The 23,764-nt window shown below is 42.5% G+C and overlaps 2 protein-coding genes and 1 pseudogene across 11 annotated transcripts in view; 2 read left to right on the top strand and 1 right to left on the bottom strand.

Annotated features, from left to right (window-relative positions):
* LOC139583004 (rabankyrin-5-like) overlaps positions 1-15,340 on the top strand; it is a 45,807-nt gene extending 30,467 nt beyond the window's left edge. For 2 of the 3 annotated variants that reach the window (XM_071413631.1, XM_071413614.1), the window contains 3 exons: positions 8,618-8,764; positions 12,452-12,542; positions 13,168-15,340. In XM_071413631.1, the coding sequence (XP_071269732.1) occupies positions 8,618-8,764; positions 12,452-12,542; positions 13,168-13,300 (371 nt within the window). In that variant the 3' untranslated portion in view covers positions 13,301-15,340. Of the gene's footprint in view, positions 1-3,105; positions 3,159-8,617; positions 8,765-12,451; positions 12,543-13,167 lie in introns of those variants that run through there. The other variant, XM_071413621.1, reaches the window with a different exon arrangement.
* A 2,991-nt stretch (positions 15,341-18,331) lies between these two features.
* On the bottom strand, positions 18,332-19,897 carry LOC139563965 (neuferricin-like; annotated as a pseudogene).
* A 1,414-nt stretch (positions 19,898-21,311) lies between these two features.
* zzef1 (zinc finger, ZZ-type with EF hand domain 1) overlaps positions 21,312-23,764 on the top strand; it is a 55,705-nt gene continuing 53,252 nt past the window's right edge. For 5 of the 8 annotated variants that reach the window (XM_071413588.1, XM_071413560.1, XM_071413569.1 and 2 more), the window contains exons 1-4: positions 21,312-21,862; positions 22,738-22,882; positions 23,111-23,305; positions 23,533-23,716. In XM_071413588.1, coding sequence (XP_071269689.1) covers positions 21,449-21,862; positions 22,738-22,882; positions 23,111-23,305; positions 23,533-23,716 — 938 coding nt within the window. In that variant the 5' untranslated portion in view covers positions 21,312-21,448. The remainder of the gene's footprint in view (positions 21,863-22,737; positions 22,883-23,110; positions 23,306-23,532; positions 23,717-23,764) is intronic. The other 3 variants (XM_071413577.1, XM_071413598.1, XM_071413543.1) reach the window with 1 other exon arrangement.

Below are 23,764 nucleotides of genomic sequence, written 5' to 3'. Positions count from 1 at the left end.
GCTGCTATGGTGACCAGTGAGCTGAGATAAGGCGGGGCTTTACCTAGCAGAGACTTGTAGATAACCTGTAGCCAGTGGGTTTGGCGACGAGTATGAAGCGAGGGCCAACCAACGAGAGCGTACTGGCCGCAATGGTGGGTAGTGTATGGGGCTTTGGCGACAAAACGGATGGCACTGTGATAGACTGCATCCAGTTTGTTGAGTAGAGTGTTGGAGGCTATTTTATAGATGACATCACCGAAGTCGAGGATCGGTAGGATGGTCAGTTTTACGAGGGTATGTTTGGCAGCATGAGTGAAGGATGCTTTGTTGCGATATAGGAAGCCGATTCTAGATTTAATTTTGGAATGGAGATGCTTAATGTGAGTCTGGAAGGAGCGTTTACAATCTAACCAGACACCTAGGTATTTGTAGTTGTCCACGTATTCTAAGTCAGAGCCGTCCAGAGTAGTGATGCTGGACGAGCGAGCAGCTGCGGGCAGTGATCGGTTGAATAGCATGCATTTAGTTGTACTTGCGTTTAAGAGCAGTTGGAGGCCAAGGAAGGAGAGTTGTATGGCATTGAAGCTCGTCTGGAGGTTAGTTAACACAGTGTCCAAAGAGGGGCCAGAAGTATACAGAATGGTGTTGTCTGTGTAGAGGTGTATCAGAGAATCACCAGCAGCAAGAGCAACATCATTGATGTATACAGAGAAGAGAGTCGGACCAAGGATTGAACCCTGTGGCACCCCCATAGAGACTGCCAGAGTTCCGGACAACAGGCCCTCTGATTTGACACACTGAACTGTATCAGAGAAGTAGTTGGTAAAGCAGGCGAGGCAATCATTTGAGAAAACAAGGCCAGGCCAGGTCGATGAATACGGCTGCACAGTAATGTCTCTTATCGATGGCGGTTATGATGTCGTTTAGGACCTTGAGCATGGCTGAGGTGCACCCATGACCAGCTCCCCTTGAAGAGGGGGATGACCGCGGCAGCTTTCCAATCTTTGGGAATCTCAGACGATACGAAAGAGAGGTTGAACATTCAGTTGGAGACGGACAGAAGAGTGTTTTCATAACAATGCAACTGTTCCACCTTGTTAGCTAGCAAATGGATCCAATTTGGCTAAACTTGAATTATAAAGATTAGCTGGCTACTGACTAGCACGTGGGCTTGTGCTTGAGAGATTGTTTGAGACCTGTGTTTATTTTCTATAATGCCTGCTACAAGAAGTTAGTCATTATTAGTGAATGTGCATTATGCATTTTTCCGGTTGAAATGTTTAACAAAAAGGGCATAGACATATTTGAAAGCCATATCAGTGATTATTACAAAAAGTAGGTTAAACTATTTTGATAAAATAATACATTATTAGTTGGTCTTTTGGTTGTGCAAGGCTTATATTTAGCCGAGGTATAATTTCACAAGCCCTGAATTTATAAAAATGATTGCAGACTGTTTGCAATGAATTGTATTTTACCTTTACTTGTACAGTCGTGGCCAAAAGTTTTGAGAATGACACAAATATAAATTTTCACAAAGTCTGCTGCCTCAGTTTGTATGATGGCAATTTGCATATACTCCAGAATGTTATGAAGAGTGATCAGATGAATTGCAATTAATTGCAAAGTCCTTCTTTGCCATGCAAATGAACTGAATCTCAAAAAAAAACATTTCCACTGCATTTCAGCCCTGCCACAAAAGGACTAGCTGACATCATGTCAGTGATTCTCTCGTTAACACAGGTGTGAGTGTTGATGAGGACAAGGCTGGAGATCACTCTGTCATGCTGATTGAGTTCGAATAACAGACGGGAAGATTCAAAAGGAGGGTGGTGCTTGGGATCATTGTTCTTCTTCTGTCCACCATTGCTACCTGCAAGGAAACACGTGCAGTCATCATTGCTTTGCACAAAAAGGGCTTTACAGGCAAGGATATTGCTGCCAGTAAGATTTGCACCTAAATCAACCATTTATCGGATCATCAAGAACTTCAAGGAGAGCGGTTCAATTGTTGTGAAGAAGGCTTCAGGGCGCCCAAGAAAGTCCAGCAAGCGCCAGGACCCTCTCCTAAAGTTGATTCAGCTGCGGGATCGGGGCACTACCAGTACAGAGCTTGCTCAGGAATGACAGCAGGCAGGTGTGAGTGCATCTGCATGCACAGTGAGGCGAAGACTTTTGGAGGATGGCCTGGTGTCAAGAAGGGCAGCAAAGAAGCCACTTCTCTCCAGGAAAAACATCAGGGACAGACTGATATTCTGCAAAAGGTACAGGGATTGGACTGCTGAGGACTGGGGTAAAGTCATTTTCTCTGAATCCCCTTTCTGATTGTTTGGGGCATCCGGTTAAAAGCTTGGAGAAGACAAGGTGAGCACTACCATCAGTCCTGTGTCATGCCAACAGTAAAGCATCCTGAGACCGTTCATGTGTGGGTTTGCTTCTCAGCCAAGGGAGTGGGCTCACTCACAATTTTGCCTAAGAACACAGCCATGAATAAAGAATGGTACCAACACATCCTCCGAGAGCAACTTATCCCAACCATCCAGGAACAGTTTGGTGACGAACAATGCCTTTTCCAGCATGATGGAGCACCTTGCCATAAGGCAAAAGTGATAACTAAGTGGCTCGGGGAACAAAACATCCATATTTTGGGTCCATGGCCAGGAAACTCCCCAGACCTTAATCCCATTGAGAACTTGTGGTCAATCCTCAAGGCGGGTGGTCAAACAAAAACCCACAAGATCTGAGAAACTCCCAGCATTGATTATGCAAGAATGCGCTGCCATCAGTCAGGATGTGGCCCAGAAGTTAATTGACAGCATGCCAGGGCAGATTGCAGAGGTCTTGAAAAAGAAGGGCAAATATTGACTCTTTGCATCAACTTCATGTAATTGTCAATAAAAGCCTTTGACACTTATGAAATGCTTCTAATTATACTTCAGTATTCCATAGTAACATCTGACAAAAATATCTAAAGACACTGAAGCAGTAAACTTTCTGGAAATGAATATTTGTGTCATTCTCAAAACTTTTGGCCACGACTGTACAACAAAGCTTATTTAGAGAGAACATTTAAAATCGAGATGTATATCATGAATCACCCATAAGTCTAGATATGATTTTCAGGCCATATTTCGCCCAGCCCTGAACACCGGTAGGAAGGAGAGCAAGGTGCTGAGGTAATGTAATCTATATCTGACTGGCTGGATCAAGGCCCTTTGGGTTGAGTGTTTCTGTCATTACTAACAGCGGCCTTAGTTTTAAATGTCTTACTTGTGTAAGTAATTTTTAATGACATTTACAGTGCCTTCAGAAAGTGTTCATACCCCTTGTTGATTTTACAGACTAAATTCAAAAAATAGTGCAGGGGTGGGGCAACTCCAGTCCTCGAGGGCCTGATTTGGTGTCACACTTTTTCTCATCTAGCAAACACAGCTGATTAATCAAATTGAATTCTAAACTGAATATCATGATTAGGTGATTATTGGAGTTAGCTGGGGCAAAACTTTGGTAGGGCCGATTTTCACGTTTTCATAACAATCGGCATTTTTTGTTCATTTATCATCGAATCACAGCCTTCTTCAACTTTGCCAAAAGTGAATCCTAAGTGATTATTTAACAAAAGCGCAAAAAAACGCATTTGTTGCACAAATGTACCTAAACCACAAACATCAATGCCTTTCTTAAAATCAATACACAAGTATATTTTTTTAAACCTGCATATTTAGTTAAAAGAAATTCATGTTAGCAGGCAATATCAACTAGGGAAATTGTGTCACTTCTCTTGCATTCAGTGCAAGCAGAGTCAGGGTATATGCAGCAGTTTGGGCTGCCTAGCTTGTTGCAATCTGTGTAAAGAGCATGTCTTCCAGCCAAAGACCGTAATTAATTTGCCAGAATTTTACATAATTATGACATAACATTGAAGGTTGTGCAATGTAACAGCAATATTTAGACTTAGGGTTGCCACCCGTTTGATAAAATACGGAACGGTTCCGTATTTCACTGAAAGAATAAACATTTTGTTTTCGAAATGGTAGTTTGCCCATATTAATGACCTAAGGATCGTATTTCTGTGTGTTTATTATATTATAATTAAGTCTGTGATTTGATAGAGTAGTCTGACTCAGCGGTGGTAGGCAGTAGCAGACTCGTAAGCATTCATTCAAACAGCACTTTCCTGTGTTTGCCAGCAGCTCTTCGCAATGCTTGAAGCACAGCGCTGTTTATGACTTCAAGCCTATCAACTCCCAAGATTAGGCTGGCAATACTATAGTGCCTATAAGAACATCCAATAGGCAAAGGTATATGAAATACAAATGGTATAGAGAGAACTAGTCCTATAAATTCCTGTAATAACGACAACCTGAAACGTCTTACCTGGGAATATTGAAGACTCATGTTAAAAGGAACCACCAGCTTTCATATGTTCTCATGTTCTGAGCAAGGAACTTAAACGTTAGCTTTTTTACATGACACATATTGCACTTTTACTTTCTTCTCCAACACTGTGTTTTTGCATTATTTAAACCAAATTGAACATGTTTCATTATTTATTTGGGACTAAATTGATTTTATTGATGTATTATATTAAGTTAAAAATAAGTGTTCATTTAGTATTGTTGTAATTGTCATTATTATAAATATATATATAAAAATTGTCCGATTAATCGGTATTGGCTTTATTTGGTCCTCCAATAATCGGTATCGGCGTTGAAAAATCCTAATCGGTCGACCTCCAGTTAGTATTGTGGAGTAACTACATTGTTGATCCATCCTTAGTTTTCTTATCACGACTATTAAACTCTGTAACTGTTTTAAAATCACCAATTGGTCTTATGTTAAATCCCTAAGCAGTTTCGTTACTCTCCTGCAAGATAGGAAGGACACCTTTATCATTGTAGTGACTGGGTGTGTTGATACACCATCCAAAGCCTAATTAATAACTTCAACATGCTCAGCGTCTGCTTATTTTAAAATAAAATAAAAATCACATCCACCAATTGGTGTCGTTCTTTGCAAGGCATTGAGAAACCTCCCTGGACTTTGTGCTTAAATCTGTGCTCTAAATTCACTGCTTTATTGAGGGACCTTACAGATGGTTGTATGTGTGGTGTACAGAGATGAGGTAGTTGCTCAAAAATCATGTTAACCGCTATTATTGAACACAGAATGAGTCCATGCAACTTTTATTACGTGATTTGTTAAGAGTATATTTACTCCTGAAGTTTATTTAGGCTTGCCATTACAAAGGGGTTGAATAATTATTGTCCAAAGGCATTCAGTGGCATAAAGTACTTAACTTCTTATGGCTGCAGGGGCAGTATTGAGTAGCTTGGATGAAAGGTGCACAGAGGAAACGGCCTGCTCCTCAGTCATAGTTGCTAATATTTGCATATTATTATTAGTATTGGATAGAAAACACTCTGAAGTTTCTAAAACTGTTTGAATTATGTCTGTGAGTATAACAGAACTCATATGGCAGGCAAAAACCTGAGAAGTTCCACTTCCTGTTCCGGATTTTTTCTGAGGGTGCTAGATTTTCAACCAAGCTCTCATTGAAATTACAGCGAGATATGGATGAGTTTTCACTTCCTACGGCTTCCAGTAGATGTCAACAGTCAATAGAACTTTGTCTGATGACTCTAATGTGAAGGGGGGCCGAAGGAGACAGGAATTAGTCACCACTGCCACGAGCTGACCACGCGCGTTCACGTGATCGGCATCTCCGTTCCATTGCTCAACTGAAGTCAATCTAATTCTCCGGTTGAAACGTTATTCAAGATGTATGTTAACAACATTCTAAAGATTGATTCAGTACATCATTTGACATGTTTCTACTGACTGTTATGGAACTTTTGGACATTTCGTCACGTTATAGTGGACGCGCTTTGTGACTTTGGAATTGTTTACCAAACGCGCTAACCAAAGTAGCTAATTGGACATAAATAACGGACATTATCGAACAAATCAAGCATTTATTGTGGACCTGAGATTCCTAGGACTGCATTCTGATGAAGTTCATCAAAGGTAAGGAAACATTTATCATGTATTTTCTGGTTTCTGTTGACCCCAACATTGTGGCTAATTTGGCTATTGTTCTGAGCTCCGTCTCAGATTATTGCATGATTTGCTTTTTCCGTAAAGTTTTTTTGAAATCTGACACAGCGGTTGCATTAAGGAGAGGTATATCTATAATTCCATGTGTATAACTTGTATTATCATCTACATTTATGATGAGTATTTCTGTTGAAACGATGTGGCTATGCAAAATCAGTTGATGTTTTTGGAACTAGTGAATGTTACGCGCCAATGTAAACTCAGATTTGTTGTTATAAATATGAACTTTATCAAACAAAACATGCATGTATTGTGTAACATGAAGTCCTATGAGTGTCATCTGATGAAGATAATCAAAGGTTAGTGATTCATTTTATCTCTATTTCTGCTTTTTCTGACTGCTATCTTTCGCTGGAAATTGTGGTTTGGTGGTGACCTAACATAATTGTTTGTAGTGCTTTCGCTGAAAAGCAGATTTGAAATCGGACACTTTGGTGGGATTAACAACAAGATTACCTTTAAAATGATATAAGACACATGTATGTTTGAGGAATTTTAATTATGAGATTTCTGTTGTTTGAATTTGGCGCCCTGCACTTTCACTGGCTGTTGTCATATCGATCCCGGTAGCGGGATTGCAGCCATAAGAAGTTTTAAGTAAAAATACTTTAAAGTACTACTTCATTCGTTTTTTGGTGTATCTGTACTTTACTATTTATTTTTGACAACTTTGACTTTTACTTCACTTTACTTTTTACTTCATTCTTAAAGAAAAGAATGTACTTTACACATTTTCCCTGACACCCAAAAGTACTCGTTGCATTTTGAATGCTTAGAAGGACAGAAAATGGTTCAATTCACACATTTATCAAGAGAACATCCGTACTGCCTCTGATCTGGCGGACTCACTAAACACAAATGCTTTGTTTGTAAATTATGTCTGCGTGTTGGAGTGTACCACTGGCTATCCGTAAATGTAAAAAACAATAACATTGTACAGTCTGGTTTGCTTAATATAAGGATTTTTTTAAATTATATGTACTTTTACTCAAGTAGAATTTTACTGGGCGACTCACTTTTACTTTTCATTTTATATTAAGGTATCTTTACATTCCAAAAATGTCTACCAACAAAATTCCACTTTGACATTATGGGGTATTGTGTGTCGATCAGTGACACAATTTAATCGGTTTTAAATTCATGCTGTAACACAACAAAATGTCGGAAAACTCAAGGGGTGTGAATACTTTCTGAAGGCACTGTATATAGTCTTGTTAGTGTGCATAGTCACTGCAAGATAGGTTCAGTGCAAATAGTCCGGGTAACCATTGATCAAAGCTGCAATATGTAACTTTTTGGGCGACCCGACCAAATTCACATAGGAATGTGATTTATTGATTTGTCATTTTCTATGAAGGCAAGTCTAAGAAGCAGTAGATCTGTTCAATGTGTGCTATTTCTATGCTTCCCGTGCTTGTTTCACTTTCGGTTTTGTACACCAGCTTCAAACAGCTGAAAATATAATATTTTTGGTTATGGAAAATATATTTCACAGCAGTTTAGATGGTACAATGATTCTCTACACGACTGCTTGTTTTGTCGCATAAATTGAAATAAGGTGAACTATTAGAATTTTAGCAACAAGGAACTTGCTTAACGATATCTGCACATTCTACCTTTAACTATTTTTAGTAGTCTTATGGCTATTTAACAGTCTTATGGGGATAGAAGCTGTCTCGCAGCCTGTTGGTCCGAAAGCTGATGCTCCGGTACTGTTTACCGGACGGTAGCAAAGTGAACAGTCTATGGCTTGGTTGTCTGGAGTCTTTGGCAATTGTTCTGATCTTACACTTGAACCGCCTGATATAGAGGTCCTGGATGGCAGGGAGCTCTGCCCCAGTGATGTAATAGGCTGTCTGCACCACCCTCTGTAGCGCTTTGCCATCGAGGGTGGTGCATTTGCCATACCAAGCGGTGATGCAGCCAAGCAAGATTCTCTCGACGGTGCAGCTGTAGAACTTCTTGAGGATCTAAGGGCCCATGCCAAATCTTTTCAGCCCCCTGTGGGGGAAGAGGCGCTGTCATGCCCTCTTAATGACTGTGCGGGTGTTTGTCTACCATGTTAACTCCTTAGTGATGTGGATGCCAAGGAACTTGAAGCTCTCGATCCGCTTCACTACAGCCCTGTTGATGTGGATGGAGGTGTGCTCTCTCCTCTTTCTTGTTCTTACTGATGTTAAGATGTTATTCATTAGAACAGTGGTTTCAAACATAAAATGTATTATATTTCCCCACGGTCAAAATGAGCTAAAACTAGTCCTCTTTCCTTCGCTTTTGGGATTTGATGCTCCCCTGACTGTCTAGCTTTCGTTTCAATGACTCTTAGCAAGTTGGACAGAATGAAGACTATAAATGTAGGTAGATCCATTATCATTTATACTTCGTTTCAATTTGGTTTAAGTCATTTCAATGGCAGAAAATAAATGTTTTGCTCAAACCACCCGCGGGATCTGCCCCGCTGGCCATATGTTTGACACCCCTGTTCTAAAGAATAACATCAAACATTTTTGTTCCTCAGTTCTGTTGCTGGCCTACATGAAGGGCAATGCTAACCTCTGTCGTGCCATTGTGAGGTCTGGAGCTCGTATGGGCCTCAACAACAACCAGGGAATCAACATCTTCAACTACCAAGTAGCCACCAAGCAGCTGCTCTTCCGCCTTCTAGGTGAGACGCTTGGTCCTGGTGTACTCCTTGAATAGATATGCTATTCACTGCAATTGGTTTGTTGTACAGTAGTTCAGCATAGAGTACAGTTCATAAGAATACAGTCCGTAGTTTACAGTAGTTATATATCAGTTAAGCATAGAGAAGAGTTTATTTGATCTTTTGATCCATGCATTAATCATGATCGTCACGGTCGGTACAATTTTAATAGGTGTTTTTAAGAAGAAGGGGAGCAATTCTCATTGTGTTCGCTTTCAAATACTCGTTTCGATGTATCGCTAGGACTGCCTTCTCTCTTGGGAATATCTATCAAAAAGAGCCACTCTCCCACCCTCTGTTTTTTATTGCTTCTCTTCCTCAGTACTCTAGCTCTCCTCATATCGGTTGGATACCTGTTTGCCTGCTTAATCTGCTTACAAGTGAACCGTGAAGGATATCGCTGGTTGAGTACTAATCTTAAGGTTTTTTTTCATGTAGAAATTACTTTTCTACTTCTGTCTCACGGATAGCTATTGAGACTCAGTTAGCCCACGCTGCAAGGCTAACATGGCTAGCTCGCTGAGAGTTAAGCTAACTTCACTAGAATACCCTACCTGCAACATGGTGGCATTGCTAGCTCTCTTGTCTAGTTTAACCTACGTTTACCCGTTGTGTTAACTAGACCGACCGTCTCTGCCTCAAGGCTCCGTCGGTCGCGGGAGCACAATCTGAAGGCCAACTCTGCCCCAACGCGGTTTCCTTCAGCCAACACTGAGCTCGCCACAATGTAGCTGCTAGTTAGCTAACGCCCCAGGAAAGCTAACCACACCAGCATTACTACCTGCAACACGGTAATATTGCTAGCTCCCTTCTCTTGTCTCGTTTAACCTAAGTTTATTTGTTTGTATTAACTAGAGCGACTGGCTAACCTCACGACACTGCAGTCGTGGGAGAATACCTACCCGAAATTGAACTGCCCCCATGCGGTTCCCTTCGGCTAGCACTATGCTAGATACAGCATTCCTTAGCCACGAGGTAGATGCTAGCGTGCGCATTACTATGCTCACCCCAGCTAGCATTAGCCACGAGGCTTTTAACTAGCTATCTTACAGTGGCTAGCTCGCTGGAAAGCAAGCTAACCACACTATCATTCCTACCTACACATACGAATGCATTAGCATGGCTAGATAACGCAGAAACGAGTTCCCTACCTGCACAGACCATAGTATTGCTAGCTCCCTTCTCTCGTTTGGTACAACCTATGTTCACTCTTTTGTGTTGACTCGACTGACTGGTTTAGTCTCACGGCATTATGGTTGTGGAGATTTTCAGCCCGATTTCGAACAATGCACCCATGCTGTTCCTTTCGGATAGCACTATACTAGCTGTAGATTACCCTTAGCCTCACGAGGTGGTTGCTAGCTAGCTAACGCCTACACTAGCCTCACGGCTATAGCATTCATACATAGTGCTCACTTCAGCTAGCCATTAGTCGCGAGGCATCTAATGAAGTAGCTCACGCCTGTCAAGGCTAATTTGCAGCAATGCTGAAAAGCTTGCTTCTCTCGTTTTAGTACACCTAACGTTCACTCGCTTTCATTGGCTAAACTGACCAGCTACACCTTACAGTCCTATGGTAAAAAGAAACTCTCAAACCCGAAGAAACAACGCTATTCACTCGGTTGTCTTTGGCTAACGTGGTGCTGGCTAGCTCGGCCATTCACCAGCTAGGTGAGTGAACACTAGCTAGCAACACCGAAAGCGTTGACTAGCACGCATAACCCAGTTATGCAATGCTTTTACTCCAGAGTTATGGCCCCTGCAATGGGAAATTCTCTAACAAGTCCTGCGAGTGAGATTTTACTGAGTACCGGCCTGTGCTTGGCCAGTCTACTAGACCTCACTGGTTAGCTAGCTGGTGTTAGCAGTCTGGCTATTGCTAGCTTGGCTCTGGTATTTAGTTTGCCTAGCATTGATTGCGTTGTGCTTAATGAGACGGCCCTGCTAGGTGATGATCTGGTCCACGAGATGGCTTGAAACAGCTAGCTAACGGGGCAAGGCTGGCTTTACCACTTGGCTGTCTGGTATAGTTTACATAACGTTCAGTTGTGCCCTCTGCACCTTTTTGAGATTCAAACCAAGGCTGAGTGAGTTCAATGTTAGTCGCCAACAAGCACCGTCTCCACTCCGTGCCTAATAGAACAGCCTCCAGAAGTAAATATCAGTCATAGCCAACAACAAAAGTCGCCGCCATGTGGCAGAAGTGTGAAATGTGCAAGAAAGGTGGCGAAGACTTCAACTTCTTCTGCTCTGCAGACCTGGGTCACTGTGGCAGCCTGTTGGTTCCTGCATCTTGCTCACAGCTGGCAGGGAACAAAGAGCTGGCCTTGGGGGAATGAGGTCCTCTGCAACACAACAGTCTGCCAAAACTCAGGCTAGGCCCCTGAACCAGTTCAAACCTGTAGGGAAGCAGTTTTACACTGCAGCCGTATCAAGGATCCACCCCTCTAACCCTCCTAAGGAAGTTAAGGGTCGGCCAACCTTGGGCGCAGCCCTTGTGGCTGAGGAAGCTAGTGGTGCAAGGTCTACGGCTTTCTGCCCTACCCTCTTTCTCTTTGGGTTTAACGGTTGCTACTCCTTCCACTCCGAGTTTCGCAGATGTGGGAATGCAGAGCTGCGTTAAGGAAAAAAACGTATCTGTGCAGAAGCTCACTTTTATAACCGTGCTCATATGAGAGAATGGAGTAGACGCACTTTGTGTGTCCTCCCCCGAGTGCCTGCCTGCCTGCCTCCCTCAAGCTCTCCCCCCAGGGCCTTCTCAGGTTAAAGCCTGTGGTAGAAGTCAGCATGTCAGCACTCCCTCCGGTCTCACCGACACATGGAGCAGTAAGGCAATCTTTTTCGCCATCCACTGTGGCTCTTTTTCCCCGTGCCTATGGCCTTTTGCCTCTGACTGCTATGGCGCTATGACTGTCAGTCTAGCCAGTTTTGGTATGCACCGCTCCAATTTTCCCGACAGAGGGCACTGCTACTCTATACAACAAGGCATGGGGAAACCTAATCGTTCTCTTTTCGACTATATCCTGCTGGGTCATGGGGAACATTTATATTTATTTATAATGGCAAGGGTGTTGGCCTTCGGAGGGGCCTTGAAGAGCGCTCTCCTGCAGACGAATTTACCTCTTGTGCACTGTTTTTGTGCGGCATGTACTGGGCTTCCCTCACTTTGAGGTTTTTCCCTGATGGGTTGTGTCCCTGCACCTTCTCGGTGCATACTCCTATAGTTTTGGGACCTGAGGGGTGCTGATGTTGGGACTACCCTGGCTTCGGAGAGGATGCTTTGCCAAACCGGAGTAGGCCATATCCCCACGTGCATTTGAAAGAGAACTTAAGGTTACTTGCATAACCCCGGTTCTTTGGTAACGACTGAGCTGTATCCCGCATTCTCCTGTTTGCCAGAGCGTGAGAAAGAGAAGCATGCTTGAGGATAACCAGAGGGCGGGAAAGTGGCTCCTTTTATGGAAGTGAGGGTCTCCTCATTCACCGCTACCAGTCTGTCTACAACAGAGAAGCTTTTGATAGATACTTCCAATAGAGTAGGCGGTCCTAGCAAACCCCACATGATACATCTCACCCATATTCACAGATAACCAGGGTTACGCAGGTAACCAGGGTTACGCAGGTAACTTTACCTTTTGTGTGTTTTAGATATGTTGTCCAAAGAGCCCCCGTGGTGTGATGGCTCAAACTGTTATGAATGTGCTGCCAAGTTTGGAGTCACCACAAGAAAACATCACTGGTAAGATCCGGAAAAACTGTTTCCTAATAAACACTGCTTCAGTCCTTTTTAAAGGGGCAATCTGCAGTTGCAACATTTTGTTTGACTTATAAATGAATTAATGGTATAGCCATTGATTCTTGAGTAATATAGCACTATTAATGCCTCCGTGAGCTTGGTTGAACTTCAGAACCCTAAATATCAGCTTGTTTTACTCCAATGTTTTACATTGTAAACAAATACTTTTATACAAGGGTTCCCCAACTGGCGACTCTCGGGTGATTGTATTATTCATTTTTTCGGGACATAAGACTAAAAACACCAGCAAATCAGCTCCATGTGATTTTTATTTTTTTGTTTTGTAAATCTCTTCCCAAGTATTCCCACACAAGGTTTGAAATATTTTTTGTCAAATATTATATCTGAATTTGAGTGGTTACATTTTATTTTACCATGACAGTGGCGGGGTGGTGCTTTTATCGTTTGAACATCTGATTGCCCCTTTTTAAGTGAAGTGAAAGTCTGTCCTGTTGACCTTTAATTACCTAACTCTCTCTGTCTCCCCCACTCTGCTCTTCTTACTCATCTCCTTCCCACTCCCCCCTCCCCTTGCTCCCTGTCTCCCTCCTCCCCTGTCTCCACCCAGCCGTCACTGCGGCCGCTTACTCTGCCACAAGTGTTCCATAAAGGAAATCCCCATCATTAAGTTTGACCTGAACAAGCCTGTGAGGGTCTGTGACATCTGCTTCGACGTGCTGACTCTGGGTGGGTTGTCCTAACAGCACCGGACAGCATGCCCCTCCATCCATCCGACCCTCCCTCCCTCATCTTCCCGTTATGGGGTGCTAGCCGTGCCTGGCTCACCACCCTGGCACTGTGGGCTGGGCAACACCAGGAAAGGTGGCGGCACGGCAGTAGCAGCCAGGTCTAACTTCCTGGAAAGTTATTGGACAGAGTTATGGATGAACCACAACCTCTGTACTAGTCATTCCAGTCTATACAAATATGTTAAAGTTCTAGCAGGACTTATGAAGTAGAATTTATCAAATTTGTTTTTTTGATCAAAGTAATCATGATGTGAAATTGGATTAAAGGAAACGCTTGCTGGCTCAGTGACTCCAGGACTGGGCTAGTTGTGGGGGAGGGGAGATGTTATTCAGATTGTCTTACTAAGGACTGATCGTGGTTTTGACCCCAGATATAATTTATCAAATGTTTGAAGGAATCATGAGAATCAGTGATGAACATGTAATGGTGTCAGATTGCAGGAGCGGTTAGACCCTGGTCTCTGTTGGGAGCTGAAGAACGAACAGACTGTATTCTCCAGTAGCAGCCACTCACTGGCCCACTCATCAAATGAATCCATCACTGCACTGTGCTGCTGAGACAGAAAGCAAAACACCTGCTGCTCTCCAAGACCTGCCCTGCATCACAATCTTGTCTTTTCTCCCGACTTCCCTTCATAGATTTTAAAGAAAGGACTGCTATAAAAATTTCACCAGTGCCCACTGGTAGAAATGATAAATTGTTGGGATGCAGGGCTGGGTTTACCCCCTCTGTTGTAGTGTTTACAGGTGTTCAACTCTGTTCTACTTCTGTCAATTTAAGATGATCACTTTGTTGTTTTGCCCTCTACTTTTTACTGTTGGCTATGTGGCTGGTTCTAATAAGAACTAGAGACCGGTGTGTTGGATTTTAAGGGAATAGAGTTGAGTTACTATGAAGCAGATCATGTTTTTTTGTTGTTGGGACGACAGCTTTTTCACACACAAAATAATATATTTTTTAATGAATGCTTCAACATTACATTTTTGATTCAATGATTAAAATGTTAATGAAACACTCAATTTTAACTCTGTCACTGGTTAAAGAAGTGAGCTCTCTGCTTGTAAAAAAAAAAAAAAAAAGTGAAAAAAGGAAGTGAGATTGTATTCACATGATTTCAATGTAACTGCATAAAACAACCTCATAAGCATTTATAGACCACCACTTAATCTGTAAATGGGACGAGATACTGGACTACTAAGTTTAATCAATGTATTTTCCGTGAGAACTGGAAAAGGTGAGAACCTGTACCATTTAAGGTTTTGTTAGTCCCAAATGCAAAATAATCCTCGCTATAAAATTATACGTTTGATAAAATGCCTGTCTATGCATGTCATTTAATTTGTAGTGTATACATTTTTTTTATTATAATATCGTAGTCCTCCTGATTTATGTTTGTCACACAGATCACTGACATGTACATTCCATTTAATCCGGGCCTATAGTAAGGTCCTCTTGGGGATTTGTTTTATGTAACAATTGGTATTGCCTCAATTCAGGTGTTGTCTTGACCTACCCGTCTGGTTTCCCCGAACCAGATTAAGTGAAGTCCTTGACTAAAAAGCAATTTCAATGAAAATGTTAAAATGTTAATGCCTTCAAGTCCAGAACTAGGTTTATTCATCTGTGTCAAGAAAACAAGCCATTTATTATTTTTCTGATTCTTGATTTCAAAACCTAACAGGTGCACTTTATCAAGATTACATGACATTTCTGATCATAAGGGGAGAGAATGTGAGAGGAGTTGGTGGTGACCACTGGCCAGTCAGTGGTCCGCTCTAGGTATTGTTAAATTGTACAGATAAATGTATAATATTTTTGACCACTACAACTGTTTTGTACTTAATGCAGTTAGCTTTTTTTGTAATTGTGACAACTGAAATATTTGCCTCTAATCTTTTATGCACATTGTTTCAGTATGCTCAGATATCTAGCCTGTTTCTTCCTTGTGAAAGGGAGGACGACTTTACATAAAGGTCATCAAAATAAGAACAGGATATTGTTTTTTGCTCTGTACTTTAAATACAAACATGTCCAAGACTAGCTGCTTTTAGCAACGTGAGTGTATTTTAGCAACGTGAGACTAGCATTTCTCTCAATTGTATTGGGTTGCACAAAAACAGTGAGCGGGAAGCCAGAAGTTAAATACAATTCCATTTCAATTTACTATGCCGGTGGGCAGGATGATTGGGCAGGATGATGGGGTTAATTTGAGAAAATATCTAAAGGATCGTATTATCAAAAGGACTTTCCAAACGTGGGTTTCTTGTTGACCAACTTCCATTCTGCTTATGTTATGTCAAAATAAAAGTCCTGTACATGTGCCATGTGGACAATAAAGGAATACATTTTGGGGGACTTTTATTTTTGACATGAGGTTAGAGAGGAAGTGGGTCGACAACAGACCCACGTTTGGCAAGTCTGTTTAATTTTTGAAATATAATTTTTATTGCACCTTTATTTAACCAGGTAGGCCAGTTGAGAACAAGTTCTCGTTTACAACTGCGACCTGGCCAAGATAAAGCAAAGCAGTGCGACCAAAAACAACACAAAAGAAAAATCTATGTACAGTGTGTGCAAATGTAAGGTTAGGGAGGTAAGGCAATAAATACTCCATAGTGCTGAAATAATTACAATTTAGCATTAACACTGGGGTGATAGATGTGCACATGATGATGTGCAAGTAGTGATACTGGGGTGCAAAAGAGCAAAAAAATAAATAACAGTATGGGGATGAGGTAGTTGGGTATGCTATTTACAGATGGGCTGTGTACAGGTACAGTGATCGGTGAGTCTGTTTAATAATACGATCCTTGAGCTATTGTCTCATTCACCCATCATAATGACCAACTTTCCTGCCCACCGGTACAGTAAGTTTTTAAATGGAATTGTATTTAACTTCTAGGTTCCCGGGGACTGTTTTTGTGCCAACTATTACGATTGGGAGCAATGCTAGTGTATTTAAATACACCCGTGTTGCTAAAATCAGCTAGTCCAAGACATGTTTAAGTACAACTTCATGGCACATGTTCGCTCCTGTCCTTTGTCTTAACCACAAATGAATATCCTCTGACAATTACCAGTTAGTTGGAAGTACGAACATGTTTTATAAAACATGGTTATTTCTGTGTGTGGTGTATTGAAGAAAAATACAAACACATGACAATTTCAAATATTTTACTGAGTTACAGTTCATATAAGGAAATCAGTCAATTGAAATAAATTCATTAGGCTGTAATCTATGGATTTCACATGACTGGAAATATAGATATGTGTCTGTTGTTCAGACCCCCCCCCCAAATAAAAATACAAGCATATCACTACACTAGCATTAACATATGCTAATCATGTGTATGTGACCAATGCATTTTTTATTATCTGAATTGAAAAGAGGGGCATGGCTCAGAAATCCAGTCAGTATCTGGTGTGACCACTATTTGCCTCATGCAGCAGTTGATCAGGCTGTTGATTGTGGCCTGTGGCATGTTGTCCCACTCTTCAATGTATCTGCAAAGTATATTGGCGGGAACTGGAACACGCTGTTTATCCAGAGCATCCCAAACAGGCTCAATGGGTGACAAGTCTGGTGAGTATGCAGGGCATGGAAAAACTTTGACATTTTCAGCTTCCAGGAATTGTGTACAGATCCTTGCGACATGGAGCCGTGCTTTATCATGCTGAAATATGAGGTGATGGCGGCGGATGAATGGCGTGACAATGGTCCTCAGGATCTCGTCACGGTATCCATGTGCATTCAAATTGCTATCGACAAAATGCATTTGTGCTCGTTGTCCGTTGCTAATGCCTGCCCATAACAACCCCACGCCAACATGGGGCACTCTGTTCACAACGTTGACATCTGTAAACCGCTCGCCAACAAGATGCCGTACACGTGGTCTGCGGTTGTGAGGCTGGTTGGACGTACTGCCAAATTCTCTAAAATGACTTTGGAGGCGGCTTATGCTAGAGAAATTAACATTCAATTCCTGCAGTCAGCATGCCAATTGCATGATCCCTCAACTTGAGACATCTGTGGCATTGTGCCGTGACAAAACTGCACATTAATGGCCTTTTATTATCTCCAGCACATTTACATTTAAGTCATTTAGCAGACGCTCTTATCCAGAGCGACTTACAAGTTGGTGCATTCACCTTATGATATCCAGTGGAACAACCACTTTACAATAGTGCATCTAACTCTTTTAAGGGGGGGGGTTAGAAGGATTACTTTATCCTATCCTAGGTATTCCTTAAAGAGGTGGTGTTTCAGGTGTTTCCGGAAGGTGGTGATTGACTCCGCTGACCTGGCGTCGTGGGGGAGTTTGTTCCACCATTGGGGTGCCAGAGCAGCGAACAGTTACACCATTTGCACTTATCTCCAGCACAAGTTGCACCTGTGTAATGATCATGCTGTTTAATCAGCTTCTTGATATGCCACACCTGTCAGGTGGATGGATTATCTTGGCAAAGGAGAAATGCTCACTAACGGATTAAATACACATTTTTGCACAAAATGGGAGAAATACACTATTTGTGCATAGAACATTTCTGGGATATTTCATTTCAGCTCATGAAACATGGGCCCAACACTTTACATGTGGCATTTATATTTTGGTTCAGTGTAGTATTAAACATTTCCCTTCTATTCCTAATTATTGAGTGTACAGTATTTGGCCATTTGCACTTGCAATTAATTGACATATTGCATATTAACTAAACTAAAATGTACATACATAAAGAACAGAAGCCATTCAACAGAGGTTATCTTCAAACTGACAATCAGATACCCAGTAATTCTAATTCAGAACTCTTGGGAAGTTTTAGATAACAGTATATACAGTGGGGCAAAAAAGTATTTAGTCAGCCACCAATTGTGCAAGTTCTCCCACTTAAAAAGATGAGAGAGGCCTGTAATTTTCATCATAGGTACACTTGAACTATGACAGACAAAATGAGAAAAGAAAATCCAGAAAATCACATTGTAGGATTTTTTATTAATTTATTTGCAAATTATGGTGGAAAATAAGTATTTGGTCAATAACAAAAGTTTATCTCAATACTTTGTTATATACCCTTTGTTGGCAATGACAGAGGTCAAACGTTTTCTGTAAGTCTTCACAAGGTTTTCACACACTGTTGCTGGTATTTTGGCCCATTCCTCCATGCAGATCTCCTCTAGAGCAGTGATGTTTTGGGGCTGTTGCTGGGCAACACGGACTTTCAACTCCCTCCAAAGATGTTCTATGGGGTTGAGATCTGGAGACTGGCTAGGCCACTCCAGGAGGATGCCCTCATAATCCTGGATGTTAGGGGTTTTCACTGTGGAGGAGTTCTGGACACACACAGTGAGAGCTGCCCGAGCCAGGAGACAGTACCCTCGGTACGCCAGCCGAGTATCTCTGCACTCCACCACTGAGGAGAGAAAAGGACAGTCAAATCAGAGCTACATGCTTAAAAACACACTTCCCTAGTAATGCTTCCAGAGCATAGACTGATCTCTATGATGGCTGTGAATGCTTCTATCCATACTAGTTGATAGGAGGCAACGATTAATGTTATTTAGGCTTGAGTTAGCGCCCCCTAGTGTATGATATCCTTCAGCATGTTAGGGCCCGCACACATTGCCACCATCAACCTTAGGCTAGTAAATACAATGGCCGTGGTCGAGAACATCAAATCAATGGTATATTGTTGATTGTTACTGACTGATCTACATATAAAAGAGTAGGTACTTATGATTCAGGGTGATTTTTAGATCAATCAGTCGGTAGTCGCCTGCACTGCCGACTGCAATGTCAAACATGCACAAAGTTTCTCTGTGCACCATGATGTCAGTACCTCTTGGTGGAGCACCAGACCCGTCCTCTCCTGGCAGCGCTCCACTCTGAGTTGCAGGCTGGGAGGTGTTACTTCTCAGCCTGGGCTTGGTCCTTGAGTGTCTGCCCCTCTAGGGCTGCCTCCACCTGCAGCAGGGCCTCTGTGGGCTCTCCACCGTCACTGTAGAACTGCCCCCACCAGTCTGCCTGCAGCATATCACAGAGGGAGGACTTGAATCTCACAACTGTCAAAGGATTCTCTGTATATTCTTGTCCTTTTGGTTTAACACAGGGTTTTCCAAACTCGGTTCTCGGGTTGTCTGCGAGGGCCTTTGAACCTTATTTTCATGTATGTAATGAACTAGCCTGGGTACCAGTCTGTTCAATAAGTATCATTGCACTCCACTGCTTGCAAATGCATCACAATTCCATAAGGAGTTGGCAAGACTGCATTATTAACAGACCGGTACCCAGGCTAGTATTGAGTGCAATAATATCAACTGTGCTAGTTTCCATGACAAAAGTTCATTGGTCAAATGGACCATGCATGGGACCCTCGTATGAAGATACGATGGCCTACAGGCATTGATACCCACCCATAGGCTTGTAGTCCTTGTGATAGAAGGTCAGCCAGTCTTACAGGGACACCACCTGAGCAGAGGTCAGACTGGACACATCATCAGTCAGACTGGTATCTGTAAAGTCCCCAGTGACAAAGGCCGGAGATGCAGCATTACATTAATTCACAAGTCTGGCAAAATCTGTGTGTATCTTTTGAAGTGTATTTGCTATATAATCTTGTACATGTTTTTGTGTACATTTAATGCTTGTTCTCACTGCAGGCCTTAAAGCTCAAATCATTTTTTAAAAATCCGTTTTGGAATACTGACTGTCCAAAACAGCAAGAGACAAGTGACAAATTGGATTTGCATGTGTTCAGACAGCAGTCAGTTGTCATTGTAACACCGGGTGTGTGCTCAGTGGTGTAGACTGATTGCTGGTGGTGCTCAGGGTTCCTATCACGCAGAAGTTATGTTGCAAGCTAAAGTGACAACAATGCCTGCCACGGATGCGTCCCAGTTGCTTTGAATGTTCAAAAATCAGTGTACGAACACTTTTAAAGCCTTAAAGGATAAGATGATGCAACTTTCAAATGGAGTCCTTTTTGACTAGCCAAAGCAGTCAACTAAGTTAGCTAGCTAGGTAGAGAAAATCACCTGTAAAGAAATGATAGTGCTTCATCCCTTTTTCTACATCGAACACCTGTCCTAGGATCAAATTGTATTGGTCACATACACATGTTTTGCAGATGTTATTGCGGGTGGAGCGAAATGCTTGTGTTTTTAGCTCAAACAGTGCAGTAATATCTAACAAGTAAGATCTAACAATTTCACAACAATACACACACATTTAAAGTAAAGGAATGGAGTTAAGAATATATACATATTTGGACGAGCAATGTCGGGGCGGTATAGACTAAAATACAGTATAATATAATATATACATATGTGATGAGTTGTGCAAAATATGTAAACATTATAGGATGGACAGGTGAAGGCCCTTGCTGTTCTCTCCGCTATACAGAGATAACTCCTCTTTGGTTATGCGCGGCACAGGTGGTGCATCGTCAGTGATGTGGGCCCAGTCCTGGTTTAGTAATAGTACAGATGTTTCTGTTTGTTCTATCTGTGGTATTAGTATTGCCACTAATACACAAATAAATGAAATGATAAACCCTAGCATTATGTCGAAGCCTTCGCCGCTCAGCTATTCCTTGTCATGTGCCGTTACATTTTGTCAATGAATTAAACATGTTAAAAACAATCGCCGTTTCTGGATTTTTATTTCCGGGTGTGCGTTTAATCCACAGCGCATGCTCACATCAGTGCAGATTTACAAACCATCTGCTTATATAGCTCCCTGGTTTGGCTTGGTGTCCGCACGTTCAGCAATGCACGGTATAATAGTGAATCTGAGCGTTTTGTACTGCAGCTATATCATGAATATTTTTATGTAAGAATAGGCCTACATCAAATATTGTTTTCTATATGCATCTACGCTATTTCATGATCCGGGCCTAGAACGTACACCTCCGCCCATTGGGTCCAAAGTTTCTGATGACGTAGTGAGCGATCTAGTAGGGCACGTACTGAACGTCAATGCGGTAGTGGAACGAAACGGAAGAACACAGGTTGGAAAGGGCTGAGGATTTTTCAATCCCGTTTACAAAACTGTCTCCAACCGGACCACTACGAATTTTAGGAAAGCCAGAGGCCGCTATACAACATGGGAAACGCAGAGAGCGGCTGCGGAGGTGGTAGTGGGGACGAGGAGGATGTCGAAGCCGAGAGCCCCGGGTTCGCGGAAGGCAGTCCGGCCTCTGCGGCCACGGGCGTCGGCGTTGCAAACAGTGGAGGCTCTGGTTCTGGAATGAGTGGAAGGGGATCGAATAACCCTCCAGTGCCGGGCTGCGGACCACCTACCCCCGGGGTACTTTTAGAGCAAGTCAAACTGAGGGAGGCGGCGGCCCGCATTAGCGACTCGGGGGTCGCCATTCCTGAGTCGGTCCTGGCCGGGAATGAGGGCGTCCTGGTGCGGTGGCTCGAGGACCGGTTGAGCCGGGGAGAGGAGTCTGTAAATGTGGAACAATTTTGCGAGATGCTCGAGAGCCGAGACGCTCCGCGAGATGAGTGCGAAGAGGTACAGTATTTCCGCGATAACTACCATAATATAAAGCCCACAATATTTCTTATACCTAAATGTTAGCATAGAAAGAGCGAGTGTCCACCATTATGTGATTCACAGCTGAGTTGCTGAAAGTAGTTTGTTTACATTGTAGGCCTGGTTACATGTCCTCTGACTAACCCATGCCAAGCAATAAGTGTGTCACGAATAAGTGTGTCACGACACCTCGAGCCATAAAGGGATATTATGTGCTGTCAGACCCTTACGTTTGTCAGTGATCATTGATATTTTGATGCTAAACCTTCCTCGTTTCTGCTCTATCTACAACAAGCTGCATTGTACTTTTTGTAGACCTTTTAGCTACGTTTTCTGTCACGTGTTGATATATGAATAGGACCTGCTCTGTAATGAATAGTTTTGCCTTTATCTCTGTCAAGGTAGGACATTGTGTGCCTATGGCAAGGTAGGCATGCTTCAGAATGCTATGGAATCCTGACTCACAGTAACATCCACAATCCATAGAAACAGTATACCTGTCTGGTTTGACAGAGACACAAAAAATTATAGTGTAATCTCATAACAGATTATCAGCATAGGCAGATATCAAATAGCTCCATGTTTTGGTTCTAGGGTCTATGTCACTTTTATCCAGAGCTGACAGTTGTCGGGCCTTTCCTAGGAAGATTGTTGTAGAGGCCAGGGGGGTCAAGGCATTGGCAATGTGTCCACCTCAGGTCAGTGTGTCAAAAATATTAGCTTGTCTCCTAACCCCGTCACCCAGGTGACGTCCTAGTGTAGACTGAAGCAGAGTTGAAAAACCTACGTAGTTGAATGTCTATGTCCCTATGAATTTGAGTGTTTTTCCTCATGTTTCTCTGTCCCTGCCCTAGGCCTTTGGTCAGTTTGACGCAGAGGGCGATGGAGTGGTGGACGTTGAGAACATGCTGATGGCTCTGAAGAACTCCAACGGGGCCAATCTACAGGGAGAGCTGAGTCACGTGATCAGACAACTCCAGGCATGCACCCTAACCCCAGGTAGGAACAGACCCAATGTGATACTGATGTATGTTATAGGTTAATGGGGAGTTATATTGTGGTGGGTATTCTGTACATTGTGGAGAGTTGCGACAGGAAGATTGGGGAAAGGATAGGGGCAGAGGGCATAGAGGAGAGAGGGATAGGCAAAGATGTAGGTAAAAGGGATTTCTGTGTTCACTAACAGCGTGATAAATCTTACACGTTTATCTTCTCTCTTTATTTTAGGATTCGTTGACATATTCTCCAAGTCCAAAGACAGGTTGGGAGCGCATGCCTCAAAGATCCTGAAGTTCCTCCACAGGAACCGTATTCCCAGTAGTGCCATCCCTTTCCCTGTTCTAGAGGGATACAACAGCATTTGTACCATGAGGTCTACCGTGGTGCAGGACTTCCTAGAGTTCCTCCTTCAGAAGGAGAAAGGTAAACAAAAGTATTATAAAATATCGATAGAATACCCTCTGGGAACATGAATGTTGTTAAATTAGCACAAGGAGATTGCCTTGTACTAACAACCTATTATTACACATCAATTACACGATCTTCAGATCATGAATGTCATGTAATATTAGTTTACTCTTTTTTCACAATGAAACAACACCTCAGTCTGTCTCATTGAGCCTCTCTGGTTCTCCTCTCCCTCCTCCCAGACTTAGACATCCAGTACAGGGCAGAGTTGAACCGGGACCCAGAGGTGGATAAAGTGAAGGTGGTCACACAGTGCTACAACTTCATAGAAGCTTCATCCAATGCTGCGGACATCCACAAGATGACCAACGGAGAGACTGTGACCTTCTGGCAGTCAGACGGCAGTGCACGCTCACACTGGATAAGGTGAGAGACAACAGCTAATAAGCATGGCTTTTTAATCAGGGTTAGATC

The sequence above is a fragment of the Salvelinus alpinus genome, chromosome 1 (assembly GCF_045679555.1).
Source record: "Salvelinus alpinus chromosome 1, SLU_Salpinus.1, whole genome shotgun sequence".
Classification (NCBI taxonomy): Eukaryota; Metazoa; Chordata; class Actinopteri; order Salmoniformes; family Salmonidae; genus Salvelinus; species Salvelinus alpinus.
The sequence above is the reverse complement of the archived record's forward strand: the minus strand, read 5'-3'. Positions and strand labels throughout refer to the sequence as shown.